This window comes from Lemur catta, chromosome 20 (genome assembly GCF_020740605.2).
Source record: "Lemur catta isolate mLemCat1 chromosome 20, mLemCat1.pri, whole genome shotgun sequence".
Lineage (NCBI taxonomy): Eukaryota > Metazoa > Chordata > Mammalia > Primates > Lemuridae > Lemur > Lemur catta.
This window is the reverse complement of record NC_059147.1, coordinates 29782173-29800530: the sequence shown is the minus strand read 5'-3', so window position 1 is coordinate 29800530 and position 18358 is coordinate 29782173. Positions and strand designations below refer to the sequence as shown.

Here is an 18358-nt window from a genome sequence, read left to right as displayed (position 1 = left end):
GACCAGACACAAAGGGGCTATTGATTTGAGGAGCTTAGAATCCTAGCGGGCCATGGAGGTTTGGTAAGGATATTACTGCAGCAAGAGGAATGCAGGGCGGATTGTAGCCCCAAGGATGTCCACAGGACATTAGCTAGGAAGCCTGAGCCTGGAAATGCAGTTAGGTTTTCTCACAAAGATGTGTGTCACACACGGCCTATTTCTGAAATGAATCCGCAAGCCAGGAACATTTGTCTAAATAGTTTAATTAAAATGCATTGTAATATGAAAGCTGGAGTGTAAATACAGTGTTCATGTTGACTAAGAAAACAGATTAAAATATTCCAGGTAGCTGAACACATTTTGATAATGAAATTTTAAACAGCTTCTAGGTTTTAATATTATTTAAAATATTTATGTACTTAAGAAAATAACTTGCTATTCATTTTCTATCAAAATGCAGGAAATGTTGAGACATTTTAATTGGGTAGGGATTCAGCATTCATAAATAAAGGTCCTGTTTCAGCTGTGGAATTACAGTACTTCCAAACTATACCATTCATACCTCAGGGACCGAACAGTCCAATTCAATTTAGAGAATAATGCCAGCCTCAAATTCAATTTACTTAATATCCAAGGTTGCAGAAGTGTTTCGTTTAATGAGATAACTCAGTGAAATTAAGAGACTGCTAATCTCATTTCAAAATCAATTTCCTTTCCAGGACAATTCTTGGGAAACTCAAAGCTCTTGCTTTGTATAATAAACAGTATACGTTCAAGAATTGCTATCTAAAAGACTAAGTACATTCATATAAAAAAAATTCTTCCTTGTAAAGTATGATCTCACAGTGAAGGTGCTGTTGAAACATTTTGCCATCTACTGGAAGGCAATGTGTTTACTTTATTAGTATATCTGGAACACTTGCGAAAGATGGCAGCATTCTCCATGCTTGGATCTTAGAATACATGGGGCAATATGCAAATGATGAATGGAGATCATAAGAGAAAACAATCTGCCTAAACTCCCAGACTGCCCCCATTTAAAAATAGCGTTTAGCAGTGAACTTCTCTCTGTACAAGATTTTTTTATTACAGCATTATTTAACAGCATAAGATTGGAAGCAACACAAATGCCCATCAGTGGGAGAGTGGTTTAAATGTTATGATGCATCCATGCAATGGACTAGATTGCAGCCGTGAAAAAATAAGCATGCTCTTTATGTTCTCCTTGGGAACGATCTCCAAAAGAAATTAAGTGAAAAATAACAATGACTCTGGGATGTCAAACCTCTTCTGTTAAAAAAAAAAAAAAAAAAAAGGAAATAAGAAGAATGTACATATTTCCTTGTGTAAGTGTAAGATATCCCTGAAAGGATACATGAGAAACTGATGACAGTGGTGGTTTCAAGGGAGGGGAGCAGGGAGGGTGCCACTTTGTACTTATGTAGCTTTTTAAAAGGGCAAAATAATAACGTCAATCGTCATTATATTCAACATGATGATTACCCAAGTCACGTGAGAAGTCATCAACAAGATAAATCTGTTCATGACTCCGGGATTTGGAGATGCTTAGACCAGTCCCAGAATTCCCACAGTGTTTAATTTCTTTCACAGTGGAAATGAATGTTGTTTATAGGTGATGGACAAATATATACATTTGCAAGCCCTCAAGTACCCGTGATTTTGTAGAAAATGGGCAGTGCCTACTGAATTCCAGGCCCTTTGTGTTCATTGCTGCTGGTGGGAACAAATGCCCCAATACTAGAATATTAGATTTCATTTTTAATCACTTGCTCCCCCAAGAGCCATTCAGTATGCAAATAAAATCCTCTCAATAAATATTCATGGATGGAATGACCCTGTTTTTTCTTTCTTTCTTTCTTTCTTTCCTCTATTTCTTTCTTTCTCTCTCTCTCTCTCTCTCTTTCTTTCTTTTTTTTTGGAATCATAAAAGCAACATGAGCTGATCTGGAAAGCTCTGGGGAATTTAAGTGTTGTCATCAGCTGTGGGATTTCATTTTCTAGGATTAATCGAAGTTGCTGGCACCATCTCTGTGGCAAGGGTGTCACAAGCAAGTAACAAGCTGACTCCTGTGACCGACATGGCTTCTCAGCGTGGCAGGCAGGGAAGGCGCTGCTAAGACACTGTCCCTTCACCACAGGAGCACCCCCAGTCCCTTGCCAGTAAGTCCGTGTCCATTTTGTCTGTCCTGAGATGATGGCATCTGACTCAAAGGGAACGGAGTCTGCGGAAGATGAGCGCTAGCCACCTAATGAGCAGCGTGACTGTCACCGCCCAGCAAAGGGACATAGCGTCCCATACCCAGGTGGCAACTGCCACAGTTCCCACCGAGCCCGACAGCACGGCTGCCTCGTTTTTGCCAAGTGTTTTCTATCCTTGAAATGTGGGAGAAAATTCCCTAGGGGACCCCCCGCACCCCCTGCTTTCCGTAACTCTGGACTTCACCCGTTGCTCCCCGCCTCCACCGAGCTTCCCACCGTGCTGGGGCCCCGCTCCACGCTGCCTATGAAAAAAAAGTGGGAAATAATTTTGTTCCTAAAAATAGTGACAGTCAGGAAAATAGGGACAGTCAGGAAAATAGGGACAGTCAGGGGAAGGCGGGGATCCCAAGTGATGCTGGGAGCTCAGGGACGCGACACCTGACGGAGGGTGTTGGTTACACGAGAGCCTCGCAGGGGCCGAGGTCGCGGCAGGCGTGTCGCGGGCGGTCGACTGCGAGTCGCTGGGGCCACCGCGGCGGTGGGTGCCGGGGCCGGGGCGCACCTGCCGGGCGGCGCTGTGGCCGCCTCACTCCGCCGCCTCCTTCTTGTCCTCGGACGTCTCCACCGACAGGACCTGCTCGCCGGGCTCCGGGCCCGGGCTCATGCGGATCCGCACCGAGTGCTCCGCTGGCCTGGCCGCCCCCTCCTCACCTCCCTGGGGACTCCCGGGGGTCACAGGCGGCGGAGAGCGCTGGGCCGGGGGATCCAGGGGCTCCGGGGGCTCCGGGGGTGCGGGCTGGTCCAGGGGTGCGGGCTGCCCCGGGGGTGCAGGCTGGTCCGGGACGGCCGAGCCTGCCTCTCCAGCGGCCTCCTGAGATCTCTTGGCCTGGAATCCGAAAAGGGTGACTGGTGAGGCACAGTCCGTCCAAGGGGTCTTGAACACCTTGCTGTTCCCGCCTTCTCCCCGCCCCCACAAGAAGCCAGCAAAGTGTGCAGGGGGTGAAATCTAGCGGATCAGCGTGGAGCCGCAGCGGGGTTATTTGGGAGAAACAGAATATGCAACGGGGAAGAGCAAGGAGTAGACCTCCACGGTGGATTTCGTGGAGGGCCTTGGGCATGTTTAGATCGCTCCTGCCGGGCTGGAAAGCCGGGTGAAGCACCGAGTTCAAGGGCAGAGGCGGGCCCCTGCGCTGTTGAGGAAGGTGGTGACCTGCAGGGAGCTGCCACCAAGGCCTCTGCAAAGGCTGAAACGCCCTGCCCCGCCGGGTTAGCAGGAATGGGTGCTCGCGGAGGTGATGAGCCCAACTCCAGGCACACAAAGTGAAGAGAGATGAGGGCAGGAGCCAGTGGGGCCACTTTTCTGGAAGGTCTCAAAGGTTGAGAGCCTCAGGGGAGGGATGGGGCTGGGTGCCACTGGCACTGGGCAGAGCTGGCCCATGTTGGGGACGTACGTGGTGGGCACCCCCAGCCTCTGGCCTGCACGGCCTGCCATGGACGTTCGCCACGGTCTGGGTGTGGGCAGGGAACTGGGGAAAAGCCCAGGCCTCCGTGAACACCTGCAGCCCCGCCTGCTCTGGGCAACCCATCTCTGCACGGAGGAGACTGGAGAGGGTGCAGCTGCACGGGAGGCCAGCGTGGTCCTCGCCCCCGAGACCCACGTGACGCGGCAGAAGTGAATTTAAAGTGAGAGCAGCCAGAGTGCTTGTGAGGAATAGAGACCCGCCCCCCCCCCCCCAAGTTTGCTCAAGTCATGGGGTGTGGAAGGAAGGGAACAGAGAAGGGGGACAAAGATGTCCTTGGAACTCGAGGCAGCCCTGGGGACCTGCTGCGTGCTCTGTCTCAGTGTCTCTGCATGCTTTGGTGCACCTGTCCCACCCTCCTCTGTCCACCCTGAACTCTGACAATGCACTTCCAGGGCAAGACACTCAGATGGTGACCGTTGTGACACTTCCCGAAGCCTCATGCCATGAATGGACCAGAATGACACCTTCATGGGCAGGTAGTAAAGTGCTTTGCTATGTTCCAAATGCTTTTGCAAAAAGCATCCAAGGGTTCCTGCTTGATTTTTACAACCCCACGCGGCAACTCCGAGTAATCTGGGTCTCGGAGAGCTTGAGTAGCTTCCCAGGGTCTCAGAGCTAGCCGGTGACAGAGCTGGGATTTGGACCTGTGTCTCAGGACTTCTAGTTAAGAGCTCCTTGCACTCTGCTGTTCTGCTCTGGTTGTTCTAACTCGGAGGGGAAATGCCTTTTATTAGAGCACTCATGCAAATTTCATTCACGGCTCAAAGCTGCCCCAGCAAAGAGCTAATACTTAGGAGCAACAAACCCATTTCAGCTAAATGCCTTTCACTGTAGTGAGAGATTTTTTAAAATTATTTTTTAAATTTTATTTATTTATTTTTTTTAATGAGATGGGGTCTCGCTCTTGCTCAGGCTGGTCTTGAACTCCTGAGCTCGAGCAATGCTCCTGCCTTGGCCTCCCAGAGTGCTGGGATTACAGGTGGGAGCCACCGCGCCTGGCCCCTGAGAGACTCTTGAAATTCACATCTACTCAGCCCTTCACAGGAGCCAGGGCTAAAGACCCCACCGTGGCACGTTGACCGTGACAGTTTGTGAGCCCGGCAGTTGTGTCTTTCCTCAATTTGGGGCCATTGGTGGCTGTATCTTGGAACCCTAAGTGGCTTTGATGTCACTCACTAGACTCCTGTTGTCATATGACTCTGGATGGGTCCCCTGGACTCTAACATCAGCCTGGATTGAGACCGAGTTTGTTGTGCCCCTTTGAACTCTGTCACGTGGACTGTTGCCCTGCTCTAAAGAGTCCCTGCCACTGAGCCCCCACCTAACCCCGGCCCCTCCACCTTTTCCCAGCAGCCTTCCTAAAGGACAGTGGTGATTAGACATAATTAGTGTAATCATTCTAATTGGCATTCTTGGCTTTAGTCACAGAAAAAAATCCCAGAACTAATTTTAGTGCTCTCTTTGGATTTACGGGGGCAGAGGCGGTTGGCACTGTGCCTGCTTATGAGGCTTTTCCTTTCAGATATTTTAAACTGTCACCGACGCAACATTAACTATGAGGCATCACTGTCATCTGGAGAGGGACCTCCCCTGCCCACACCTTCTCTTTCCTCCTCTGCAGCAGCACCAGGGCTTTTCCTTGGAGACCCTCCCGGCCCCAACCCTCACTTCAGGGGTGGGCATGTGACCCAGGCCTCCCCAGAGCACCACAGTCCCTGGGCCACACTGAATGGCTCAGGAGTTGGCATGTGAGCCAGTGTGGGCCGATGACGGTGAGTCCTGGGACTTCTGCTAGGCTCACCGGGAAAGAGCGCTTTCTGTCGGAGTTACCACAGCAAGAGGAGATAATCCTAGAACTCGCAGAGCCTGCCTGGAAATGGAGCCATCACCAAAGAAGGCGGGGACGATAGAATGGGGAACCTAGTCCCTGGCATCACCTGGGCTTCTGGAACCATCTTGCCTGAACTTTTCAATTATGTGACCCCCAGGACCCCGTTTTTGAAAGCTAATTTGAACTTGCACTCTGTCACTGGCAACCAAATGAGTCCTGACTGTTGGAAACAAGGGGGGAAAAGCCCCTAAACCTAAATGTGGGGTCTGCTCTCCGAGGTCCCTCACCCTTGTCCCCAGCATGCAGGGCGGGGTGGCTGGGTCCGGCCGCATTACCTGTTCCAGCAACTCTTGCTGTTTGGCGGCCGCCTCCAGCGCGGCCAGCTCCTTGAGTCGCGCCCTGAGGTGGGCCAGCTTGCCTCCTTTCCCCCCCTTGCCGCCCATCTTTCCGGTCGCAGCGAGGGCAGCGCTGAAGAGCTTCGGGGTGCCCGCCCGGGGGGGCAGGATGAGCACGCTCTTCTCCTCCTTGGGCTTGTTGTTATTCTTCAGCATGCGCCTGCAAGACAGCGGCACCCACTGACAGCATGAGCACGAATGGAATGGAAGGGGAGCCTCGTTTATGGAGAGCCCTTTGGCCGATGATTTCCAAGGGCTTTTTCTGGGCCGAGCACAGAGCTGAGTGCTTTACGCATAGGATCTCCTCAAATGATCAGAACTGTAATGAGTGGGTCTTACTGTCTGCTTTGTATAGATGAGGAAACTAAGGCTCAGAGAGGTTGAGCAACTTGCCTGAGGTCACACAGGTAGGAAATTCCAAAGGGCACTTTAATACATGGAATCAGAAATAAGATGCCCAGATGAAAAAGGACCCAAAGAGTTTTCCTTCTCCTTCTGCTTTATTGTCACCTCCCCGTCATCACCATCACAGTTATCAGCACTAGTTACTGAGTGGCCATATGTGTCAGGCCCTCTGTTCTGTCCTTTACAGCCACTCCTAGGTGGCCCCCATAATCCCCCTTCCTGGTGCTCACATCTGACCCCAGCACCCCAGATCTTAATGATCACAAAGCAACATCGTGGCCATGATGTTCTTGGATGCTGGCAATACTCCTGTGACATCGAAAAGTCTGGGCTTATTGTGGCTCTGACAGTTGGTGAGACCGAGGCTCAGAGTGCGGGGAGTGACATGTTCAAGGGTACCAGAAAGTGGCAGAGGCAGAATTACAACCCAGATCTGATGCAATGTACCCCCCTGTTTCTCTAAGTAAGGATAGAATTTTCCATCGAACAGAGTCCCAGCCTCTTACGGGGAATTTTTCACTCTACAAGCATGTGATGAGTGGTTTGGCTGAAGAACAAATGAATTTCGCCTGCAATCAGCGGGCTTAGACGATGAATCGGCAAATTCATTCATCAGGTTCCAGCAAAACTTATTTGTTTAAAAATGAGGCCGTTCTTGGCTGCTTATCTAATCAGAGGCAATGGGTTTAAATTGTGTATACTGATATTAATTGCCGAGGATTTGCATTTCCTCGCTGGGGCTCCCCGGGGAGAACACAAACATGATTCATCAGAGGCCTCTCACACGCCAGCCGGCTCTGTCCCTGTGTTATTTGAGTCCATAATTCACGGCGTGACAGTCCACAGGAAGGCTCAGCGTGGTGCTAAAACGACACAAGAGCTATCTCTTGGGCCTTTGCTGATTGCTAACGGCTGTCTCTGTTTTGAAACTCTGAGATGGCTTCTGGGACATTTCCAGGTTAGGGAAATTTATCCTTATTATCAGATGATGTATCTTCCCTATAATTAGGATAAAACAGTTGTCCCTGGAGCAAGTGACATGCGTAAGACCTCATCATCCCCCTTTTGGAGTGGTCAAGCCAGAGATATGAGCATGTCACTTTTTGGGGGGCCCCGGGTCCCCCATCTGTAAAGGTGGCGGATTGCACAGCACAGAATCCCACACGTGGGCCCTCTGTTTCTCAGACAGTGTCTCTCCCTTGATGAGCAGACCCCATACATGATCCCCTGCCTTTCTAGTCAAGCCTGCCCCGGTCCCACACACTGAGCCTGCTCCTCCTCAGGGCCCTTGCCCATGCTGTTCCCTCTGCCTGGAATGCTCTTCCCTGCAGGCAGTACCCCAGCTCCCTCCTTCACTCTGTGCAGGTCTCAGCTGAAATGCCACCTCTTCAGAACTGCTTCCCTTGACCTGTTTGGCTCAAATATCTCCCTCCACCACCTCTTTCTCCTCCAGTGGCTTGTGTTTCCCCGTGGCCCTCAGCCTCGCTGACACATCACATAATCCTTCATTTTCCCACTGTCAGTTTCCTGAGTAAAATAGTCAGCTTTATTTGGTCCCTGCCGAGTCCCCAGGGCCTAGAACTAGAATTGTGTACTCAATAAATTACTGCGTTGTATGTATGGATGTTGGTGAGCGTGTTCCCGTTATTAGGAGCATAACAATTGTGGTTTATTTATGGCATCATTTCACAGAGCAAACTGGAGAGTAAGAATATGCAGTAAAAGGCAAGGGGGGGGGACCAGATGTGTGGATTAAAAAGGTCTTATCCAATTGAATTATAGAGAATTTGGTGGATAAGGAAGAACAACCATCATTACTAACACGTGTTGAACTCTCCCAGATGCCAGGTGCCCCCTGCAGACATTCCTGCCTACTATTTTATTTAATCTTCACAACAGCAAAGGAGAGGGTTAGTACCTTAATTTTACATAGTTGAAAACTGAGACCAGAAAAGTTAAGTAACTTTCCCAAAGTCACACAGCCAGTACCTCCCTCGGAAGATCTGAGCCCCGCCAGTCTCCCAAGCCTATGGTGAGAGTCCTATCACACCGCGCCACCTCTGTTGCTCAGTTTGAAACCTGATCTTAAGGGTTCGAAAGCAAAAATCTGCTTTTCTTAAAAAAAACAACAAAAAAGAGTTACCTGTTCCCCAATAATGCAAAATGCAGCTGCACAGATGCATTGTAGCACTGGTCGTAATTGCAAAATATTGGAAGTGCCCTAACTGTCACAGGAATGCGTGCAACTGGGGAAACGGAATGACAAGCGATCTGTGGACTGACAGAAAATGATTTCGGGGACGCGCTGTCATGTGAAAAAACCAAAGTACAGAAGAGAATCTCTAGCGTGCCACCTTTTGTGTAAGAAGCAGGGGGTAATGAGAAAATGTTCACAGATCCGCCTATTTGTGCAAAAGTAAACGCAGGAAGAAAAAGAAAAAAACATGAACTAACAAGATTGGTCACCTGTACAGGGTGGGTGACAACGAGGGGAGGGAAAGTTGGGACACTTTTCTGAGTAGACCATTTTGTAGAGTTTTGGCTTCCGGAAACATGTTAATGTTTTACATACTCACAACAACAACAACAACAACAAAATCAATAAGGATCCGTGGCCGGGGGAGCCCTAAACCAAAATGCAAACTGAAACAGACAAATATACCTGTGTTTTGCAAGAACCGCATTCAAGGGAAGAGGGATGAGGATGAATGCAAATAGCTTGAACACGATTCTTACGCTATACGCACTCAGAATGAAGACAAAAAGAGCTGCGTCCAACGTCTAACTCCACTTAGAAGGCTTACTTTTTTGTTTTTCACAGTGGTACGGGAATTCTGAAACTATGTCTCTCAGTGTTGCAGGGGGATTTACAAGTGTGGAAAAGGAAAAGATAAGAATGAACTCTGTGCTGTTGGATTGGAATAGTTTTATAGATAGATCTATCGATAGGTGGACATGGACAGAAGAATCAATGCATATGTGTGTACAGATACGTATCAATATATGTACATTTATATTTATACATACAGTAAGCATGTGGGTGTGTTTCTTAGGTCTGTCCCCCGAGGAGGCCTAGTCTCACCCCAGTAGCAATGAGTGCACCTAGGACTCAGATCTTGGTTTCTAAAAACCATTTCCCACTAACAGGAATCAAGGCTCCTTGGAGAAATGGCCATTTCCAGGCGTGCAGCAGGGAAGGTACAAGATGAGCCAGGGCATCTCGTTCCTTATTCTCCCTGTGTAAGCCTGGAAGTGCTAAAATATGATGAAGATATAACAAAGGGTCACAGAGCCAGCTGGAAAAGGTGCCAGTGGCCAAAATGGAACAATCTGAGCATCAAAATAATGACTGTAACATGATATTCATGGAATAGAGCAAATCTATACTTATATAAATAGATCAGTGAATAAACAAATAAACGAGAGACAAGGAACAGCCCTTCCTGCTAGCTAATAAACGTGGAGTGAAGGGGTTAGAAAATTACCATCTGCAACCATCACAGCAATCACTGATTTAGCCAGCGGCCATCAGTGGATGCCACAAGTAGCGGATGAAAGCTCAGTGGGGCACAGGACATCTATATAGTTTCAAAGTGACTCCCCACGGATCACTTATGAATTAGTAAGTAGTGACTTTTCAGTCCAGAAACCTTAACCAAGCGATCAAAGCAAAAATCATCAAAGTTGGGAGAAACTGGCATCACGTGCTTCTCCATACACTCACTGAGAAAGACACAACATTGCTGCTGCGATATTCCTGCCCAAAATTCAAGACCTGAAGGTCATTACGAGAAAACATCAAATCCAAATTGAGGGACATTCTACAAAGTGACTGCACGCTCGAATGACTTTGGTCATTAAACATAGAAGAGGACTGAGGACCTGTCCCAGATCAAGGGGGACTAAGACTGCATCGCACCTTAACGCCATGTGTGACCCTGGAATTGATCCAGGGATGGACAAGGAGAAAAGAACAGCTATAAAAGTTGGGGGCAGGCGGAAAAGAAAATTAAAAAGAACAATAAAACTATCAAAGTCACTACTGGCACAATCAGCAAATCTGAGGGTGGATTATGGATGAGATAAAATATCTTTGGTCCAATACCGCGTTTCCTGATTCTGATAAAGGTACTGCGGGTAGGTAAGAGGAGTCCTTGTCTTTAGCAATCTTTTTTTAAATGAAAAAAAATTACGTACCTGGCCTTCTTCCGGAGCAACTTCTGAGACTCAGGATAATGCACCAAAATTTCGTTCAAGTCCTTTTTATCCAGAATGAAGAGGTTGGCAAAGCCGTGGGCCACCACGTTAGCTGTGCGCCGGTTCCCGCCCCCAACAGCCAGCAAGCTGGGCAGAGAACGGAAGGGTGAGGCCCTTCGGAGGCTGCACTTTTGACCACATTGGGGTCTTCACCTTCACCCCCTGCACAACGTGCCCCACGCAGGTGAGAGCCTCCCTGCCATGCATCAGCAGGTGCCGGTGCCGATCCACAACACCTCCCCCATTTCCACCCACAGGGCACCCCCACCCTCCCCAGCCCCCCTCCCTGTCCCCAGCCTTGGCCAGGGCCCCTCATCTTACCCCAGCTCCCCTCTGACCTTATCTCTCCAAACACAGATCCAGCTTTTAGTGTCACCAGCACGGATTTCCCATCAGGGCCGCCCAAAACCTGCACCTGCCCTGCCTGGATGATGTACATCTCGCGGCCAATCTCGCCCTGAAACAGAGAAGCCGGCGAGTCCCTCTGCTCATCCCCCAGAGCCACCAGAGAAGCAGCCAGTGCTGGGCCCGGAGGCTGGAGGTCCAGCAAGGAGGAACCCAGGCCGGGCTGTGGCCCTGCCACCATGACGTGGCGTATGGTGAGGGCCAGTCTCTTCCCTGCCGGCCTCAGTCTCCTCAACTCTGCACTGGGCGGATTGACCACCCCTTGCTCTGCCAAACTCACAGGATTGTGGTGGGGAGTTCGTGCTGTCATGGACCGGAAAGTGCTAGGTCACCTGGGAGGTGCAGGGGTATTCTGCAAGTTTCCAATTAGACCCACGTGGAGGCCTGGCACATCCAGCACTGGTTCATGCCATAAACTCATATCCACTTACCAGGAGCTGGGTAAGCGTTCGCTAGCTGCGACAGGAATGATAACAACAGCAACAATAATAAAATCCAACAGGCCCACAACGTTTTTCTGGGCCAGGCACTCACTGGTCTAATTGCTTTATGTGATTACACCTACCTAATTCCCAGCAAGCCTCTGAGGCAGGATTACTCTTTGCCCAAGGTCACACATTTAGGAGGAGGCAGAGTGGAATTTGAACCCAGTCTGGTTCCAGAGTCCATGGTTGTTATGGGTTGAATTTTGTCCCCGCCCCACAATTCACATGTTGAACTCCTAATCCCCAGCAACATTTTGGTAACTAAGATGAAGTCATCCTGGAGTAGGGTGGGCCCCAAGCCAATATGACTGGTGTCCTCATAAAAAGGGAAATTTGGACACAGAGATCGGCACAGAGGGAAGATGATGGGAGGAGACACAGAGAAGTGGCCGCTGCAAGCCAAGGGACAGTTGTGCTGTACAATGGTAGCCCTAGCGAACTAATGCAGTGGTCTGAATCCCAAGTTAAACTGAATGAATGAATGAATGAATGAATGGCGTGCTGTGGACTGCAGTCAGAAACACCCAGTCTGCCCCGCGCCTTCCGATAGTCACGCCCTCATGGGCCCCTGCCCTGGCCTGCCACCTGTCGGTCACCCCGGGCGTGGTTAAAAGGGGCAGAGACCTGACCACAGAGGAGGTCTACAGAAAATATAATAAATAAAAAAATGTTAAAGGCGGGTAGAGAGCAAGGGCGGTAACTTGGTCACACTTTTGATTTATTCAACACACATTTCCTGTGCATCTCACACATGCATGGCCCTCTTAACAAAAAGAAGGAAGGTTTTGTGTGTTTCTGTGCAGTTTCACACCAGCGGAAGGGTGGCGGGACCCTCACCTCACTAGCCAGCCCCCTGGGTGTCTCAGAGAGATTGTTGCAGAGCAAACTGGACAGCAGAGGGCGCTGTGCACACGCGCTCACCAAGTGCGCAGTTTAACTTGCAGACTCCTGCCCAACACCTGGTTCACCTTTTCTCATCTAAAGCAAACGCTACATTAGCCACGACGATGACAGCAACAGCGCCCGGCACGGTGCCAAACTGTACGCACATCTTATTCAGTCCTCACAACTGTAAATATCCCCACTTTACCCATGAGAAGAGCAGGACTCAGAGAGGCCAAGCCACTTGCCCACGGCTACACAGCGAGGAAGTGGCTCCAATGGCAGAAAAGTCACGCTATTGTTCCCAGACCCCTCTTGGCCTTCCTAAGACTGCGGCTTTAAATTCTCAGCCATCTGCAGCATCCTTTCTCCCTCTTCCCCCAGCTCTCTGCTTCCAGAAGCTTCACTGCTGCACAGCACAGAACCTGGAGACAGAGACCTTCCAGAGATGGGGTTCCCAAGTCTCACAGAGCCTGCCTGCATGATATTGTCACCCCTGTTCACACTCCCAGCCTCTTTTTTTTAGGGGGCACCCGGATTTGAACCTCGTTGACAGCTCTGTACAAGAGGACTGAGGCCCGGGTTCCTGCCCACCCCCCTTCCTCACCGAGTGACTTTGGCCTCACCTCGGGTGCCAAGGACAGGGAGCAGAAAGGGCTCCAGACACTGTGGTTCTAGGGTCAGCGGGTGGTGCCAGGCAGGGAAGGGAGCCTGGTGCAGGGCGGTGGGGAGAGGTGGGGCCTGTGGCATCAGGAGAGGGCACGACGCCCCCCTGTGGGGCAGCCCTCCCTGCAGCGCAGCCGACTCTCGCTATTTGGGAAAGTGGGACCCCATGTAAGCAGATTTGCTATATTCAGCCAGAGATCTGGATCTTTACGTGAAACCTTCCAATGTTGAAAGGTTGGGGACTAATTCGACTAATTTTTTTTTAAAGATTAGAAAAAAAACCCACAAAATATCTGTGGGCCGGATCCTACCCAAGGGCCACCAGTTTGCAGCCTCTGACCTTGGCCCACTCCTTGCCTGACGGGAAGACCGAGACCCTGGAAGCAATTCCAGCTACACTGTCAAGGTCCTGCCCCTCTTTAGGCTCCCCGGTTTCCCTTTTTGTAAGGTGGGGTTCCTCATCCAGACCCCCACGGTCCCACATGGAGAGAGCCGTGGAACTGCTTTGCAAGGCCCGAGGCACATTTGTGTTCACTGCCTAGAGCTGACAAAGCCTCCTAATCCGCTCCAGGGCCAGGTGACCGGTGCATGGAGCTGCAGCCGCCACTGTCCCTCCCCAACAATCCTGCCCTGTCCCCGGCCTGCAAACCTCACCGAGCCTTCACACGAGCCCCTCTGGCCCGGCTCTTTGCAAGGCAGGGGGCCTGCGAATCCCACACCCCCCTGCAGCCGCCTCACCTTCTTGCACACGTAGTCGTTGGGCAGGTAGACGACAGAGCGAAGCCTCTTCAGCATGTCAAAGATCATCTGCCGGTCGCAGCCCTGCCCGCAAGGAGGGGAAAGGAACTCTGTTTAGAGGGAGGTTTGGGCGCGGAGCCCCGCGGAGCGCTGCGGGTGGGGGCGCTGGCGGGGGTACCTGAAAGAGCGCCACTTTGCTGACGATGCTGTAGTTCACGTCGATGGCCAGGTCCAGCCGCATCTTGTCCGGAAGCTGCACCATCAGCTCTGACTCATCTGCAGACAAGACGTGGCAAGGGTCAGAGGCAACCGAGTCCCTCTCCACGCACACGTCTGGGCAAGTCCCCACTGCACTGCTCACCTGGACACACCACCCCCCTGCCACACGGAACCACCCTAGAGCAGAGAGAGCCCTCCCTCACCTCCAGTCCTTTGCCGACACTGTTTCCTCTGCCAGGAACACCCCTGCACACTTCCCCGACTAACTTCTACTCATTCTTCACAACCACCACTAATGTCACCTCCTCCAGGAAGTCTTCCCTTGACATCTCCCACCCAGCTACTGTTAGCAGCCCCTGTGCCCTAGCTCTTATCACAGCCGTTATGGCAACTGTTGATGATCCGTCTTCTCCACTCACACTGTGAGAACAACACTGGCAAGAAAACTCTATAGAAGGCCGAGCGCCATGGCTCATGCCTGTAATCCCGGCACTCTGGGAGACCAACGTAGGAGGATCGTTTGAGCTCAGGAGTTCAAGACCAGCCTGAGCAAGAGCGATGACCCCATCTCTACTAAAAATAGAAAATATTAGCCAGGCGTGGTGGCGCATGCCTGTAGTCCCAGCTACTCGGGAGGCTGAGGCAGAAGGATGCTAGAGCCCAGGAGTTTGAGGTTGCTATGAGCTAGGCTGATACCATGGCACTCTAGCCCAGGTGACAGAGTAAGACTCTGTCTCAAAAAAAATTTTGAAAAATAAAAAAGAAATAAAAAGTAAAGTCTATCAAGCACTTCTATCAGCCGGGCACTTTTTTACTAAGTGTTTTACAAAGATTATTTTATTAAATCCAGCAAGCCAAGACACACCCACTACTACAGTCCCTGCTTTACAGACGAGGAAAGGGCAGTGACTTGGCCCAGCCACGCAGCACAGGGGGTGGAATCACGATCCCACCCGAGCTGGGGATGCATTTCGAGGTGGGTGCGGGAGGTGGGCGGCCCCCAGAAGGCAAGCCCCTCATTCTTCAGGGATCTTGTGCCAGCCCAGCCTGAGGCACATCACGGGCCTTGCTAGACCCATCTCACATAAATTTGGGGGCCACAGCCTCAGGGACACAGAGGATGAAGGAGGCCCCAGAAGGCCCCGAGGGCACCAGGCAACTGGAGCTGGCTGGGGCCTGGGGGGGGGGGAGTCTTACCCAGCATGCCTTGCGACTGCCAAGTGTACTCGTACCAGGTCTTGACGCGGTTCTGCACGGACTTGGGGATCTTGTAGAAGTTCATGTACTTCACCGTGCTGTCCATGCAGCTGCGGTAGTAGGTCTGCCCTGCCGTGGCGGCCCCCACCACGTCTCTCATCTGGGGGAACATGTTAGGCCAGGTCAAGGAAGCCACGGGGCCAGAGTGGGGCCATCAGTGGGTTTGCGATGTGTCACTTTACACAGACCAGGAGCAGGTGCCCACGGGAGCGGGCGGGGGTGCCGGGGGTCGGGAGAGAGGCAGGCAGACCTCCATGCACGGAGAAGGCTGTACTGACAGCAAGTTCTGCCTCCAGAGGAGGGAGGCTGCCGGCCCCTGGGGTGGCTTCAGCCCCCTGGGACCAGACGAGGAGGGAACACCGTGCTGGGCTGGGCTGATTCTGGTACAGCATGGCCCCTTGGTGTCTGACGCTGGAGGAAATACGGACCCAGTGTACTGTCCCTCAGGGTGGGGCCCTTCAAAGGCAACTTTGAGGACCCGCAATTGTCGCTTCATGCACCGGCTGGAATGTAAGATGCTGCCCCAGCATGTCGGGAACACCAGGGGTTTCTCTCAAAGGGAGCAGCCCAAATCCTCAGGCTTCGCAGAAAACCTTTCAGCCCAGCTCATGCAGGTACCCCGAAGGGATGGACGTTTCAAACGGGAATGGCCTCAGAGAGGGAGCGGGAATCATGCAGGGCCCAGGCTCTTTCCCAGGCTTAGTCCGAAAGGAACAGGCACGGGGGGTGACACTCCTGGCAGTAGCAGACGGGGCCCTGCAGTCAGGTGGGAGGGAAGCCAGCCTGGTGCCCCAGCTACCTGTCCAATCATCACAGAGAAAGCGAAGACGCCCGTGAAATAGTTCAGCCCCTGGAAGACAATTTCAAAGAGCGTCCTGGGGTCAGGCAGCCCGCCAATGGTGATGAGGGTCTTCACGGCCCAGTAGTAACAGCGAACGTAACTGGAGAGAGGAGGAAAGCACCTCGGTCACCAGAGGCCCCGATCTGCTGTCCCTGGGTGTCCTGGCTCAGACACCTCTGACAGATGCATATTGTGCAAACGAGAGAGACCTTTTATAGCTCGAAAATGCAACACAAACTCTCTCACGCGTGCAGAGCATGCTGCAGTTTGCAGAGCAGCTGTCTGGGTTGGTCGTGGATCTCACCCAACCCTGCAGGGACATGATATCATCCTGATTTACAGATGTGGAAACTGAGGCCCCAGGAGATTTCTAGGAAGAGTCAGCAGGAGGATAGGCCAGGGTCTCTTGACTCCTGCTGGCTGTGCTCCTTCAACTCCTCCAACGTTCCTGTAATTGACACTGCCTTTCCCTTTGCTATTCCCATTGCGTTGGTTCATGGAAAGCAAGGGAAACATCAGACTTGGAAGATGTCTTGAGGACCAACTTTTCTGACCCTCTCCCTTGCCTGACCATCTTCCAGACAGGGAAACTGAGGCCGCCAAAGGGAAGGGGAACACCCACAATCACCAGCTGGCAACTTCCAGAGCTGGGACTAGAACCCGGGATGCTGTCTGCTTCTCCGAGCTGTCATCTGCCATCAGTACCCCCCTGACACAGGCTGTGAACCCTCAGGAAGTGGGGTGTGGGTGATGGGGTCCTACTGTGTGGTGAAGGGCATATGAAATTCCCCGAGTGCTGAATGTGGTCTGAACGTGACCCCCCACATTCATGTGTTGGAGACTCAATTCCCAATGCAACAGTGCTGGGGGGCGGGGCCTTTGGGAGCTGTTTAGGGCGTGAGGGTTTTGCCCACATGAATAAAGCCCACTATAAACGGGCTTGATGGAGGGGGTCTTGCAAGTGGAGACTGAGCCCTTAACAGACACCGAACCTGCCTGCACCTGGACCGTGGCCTTCCAGCCTCCAGAACGGGAGAAATACGTTTCTGTTGTGTATAGATGACCCAGCTTCAGGTGTTCTGTTATATTAATAGCCGCGCAAAATGGACTAAGACGCTGAGCTTGTCTAATGATCACAAAGCAGCACGAGGCCCCCACACTCCTGCCACACCTTCGGGCTGAGCCCTCCCAGAGGTGGGCAAAAGGTGGGGTCAGCAGGGTGGCTTTTCTGCGCCTTCCTGGGCTCCGCTCACCAGCTACTTACGCAGCGTCGTAAACGGGACATGGGCTCTGGAGCCAGAGCGCCTGGGCTGCAGCCGGGCTCAGCCACGTTCTAGCTGCACAACTTGGACAGATCACTCAGTCTCTGCCAGCCCGAGTCTCCTTCCCCATAAAGCGGGGAGACAACAGAACGCCTTCACAGGCGACCACGAGGACAGAAGGAGATGCTAGAACAGAGCCTGGTGCGCGGTGGGCTCTCAGCAAGACAGCTGGCAAAGCCTTCACCGTCACGGGTGCCTGCCACGTGCCTGCAGTGGGGGACCGGACAGACCCGGGCATGCCCTCAGGAAGCCTGCCGTCCAGCGGGGACAGGCTACCAATGTGCGACGAGTACTGGGAAGGGGAAACAGCGGCTGCTACGGAGGGGGTGGGCTGGGGCTTGGGCGGGCTCGGGCCTCCCTGCCTGTCATTATCACCTGTTGCCGGCAAGTTCCACAAGGCGGCAAGACCGGCCCGGCCGATCAAGCCCTGTCCTACTAGTTCTGGCCACTAGAGGGCGCATGAAATGGCCTTTGACGGAGCAGCTCCCAAGGCTCTGGTGCAGGTGCCACTGGGCCACCAACAGACAGAGGACACAGGAGCCAAGTCCACACATCTCCGGCTTCTCCCCAGACTCCGGTTGGAGGCATCTTCCGTTGTCACGACACATCTTTGGGACCTCCCTGAAGTCCTGGTATCCCATGCTACTTGGGACACGTTGCCTGCCCTGTGGGGACACTCCGTGCCCCAGTGTGGGGCAGAGCCAGGGCAGGAGGGGCCGGGAACAGGATGTGGGACCAAGCACACGCAGGGACTCCGGGCCTTGAGCCCTCCACAAATGGTGGCTTTCTAAGAGTGGCTATTTTTCACGCTACCGGACTTCTCAAGAATTCTCCCTCGCTGCTTGCACCGTTTCCCGTGCTGGGGTCCCCTGCAGGGCGGCATTTGGAAAGAGCACTGCTGCCAAGGAGGGGCGCCCCCCCTCACTGCTG

At 52.2% G+C, this 18358-nt stretch overlaps 1 protein-coding gene across 1 annotated transcript in view; it reads right to left on the bottom strand.

The window, feature by feature from the left end:
* Positions 1 to 251: 251 nt before the first annotated feature.
* Positions 252 to 18358, bottom strand: part of CNGB1 (cyclic nucleotide gated channel subunit beta 1) — a 62811-nt gene continuing 44704 nt past the window's right edge. Inside the window, exons 26-33 of the mRNA XM_045533613.1 lie at positions 16065 to 16206; positions 15206 to 15365; positions 13968 to 14065; positions 13790 to 13873; positions 10952 to 11070; positions 10554 to 10700; positions 5892 to 6111; positions 252 to 3088 (exon numbers count right to left, since the gene is read on the bottom strand). Of these exons, the coding sequence (XP_045389569.1) occupies positions 2789 to 3088; positions 5892 to 6111; positions 10554 to 10700; positions 10952 to 11070; positions 13790 to 13873; positions 13968 to 14065; positions 15206 to 15365; positions 16065 to 16206 (1270 nt within the window). The 3' untranslated portion in view covers positions 252 to 2788. The remainder of the gene's footprint in view (positions 3089 to 5891; positions 6112 to 10553; positions 10701 to 10951; positions 11071 to 13789; positions 13874 to 13967; positions 14066 to 15205; positions 15366 to 16064; positions 16207 to 18358) is intronic.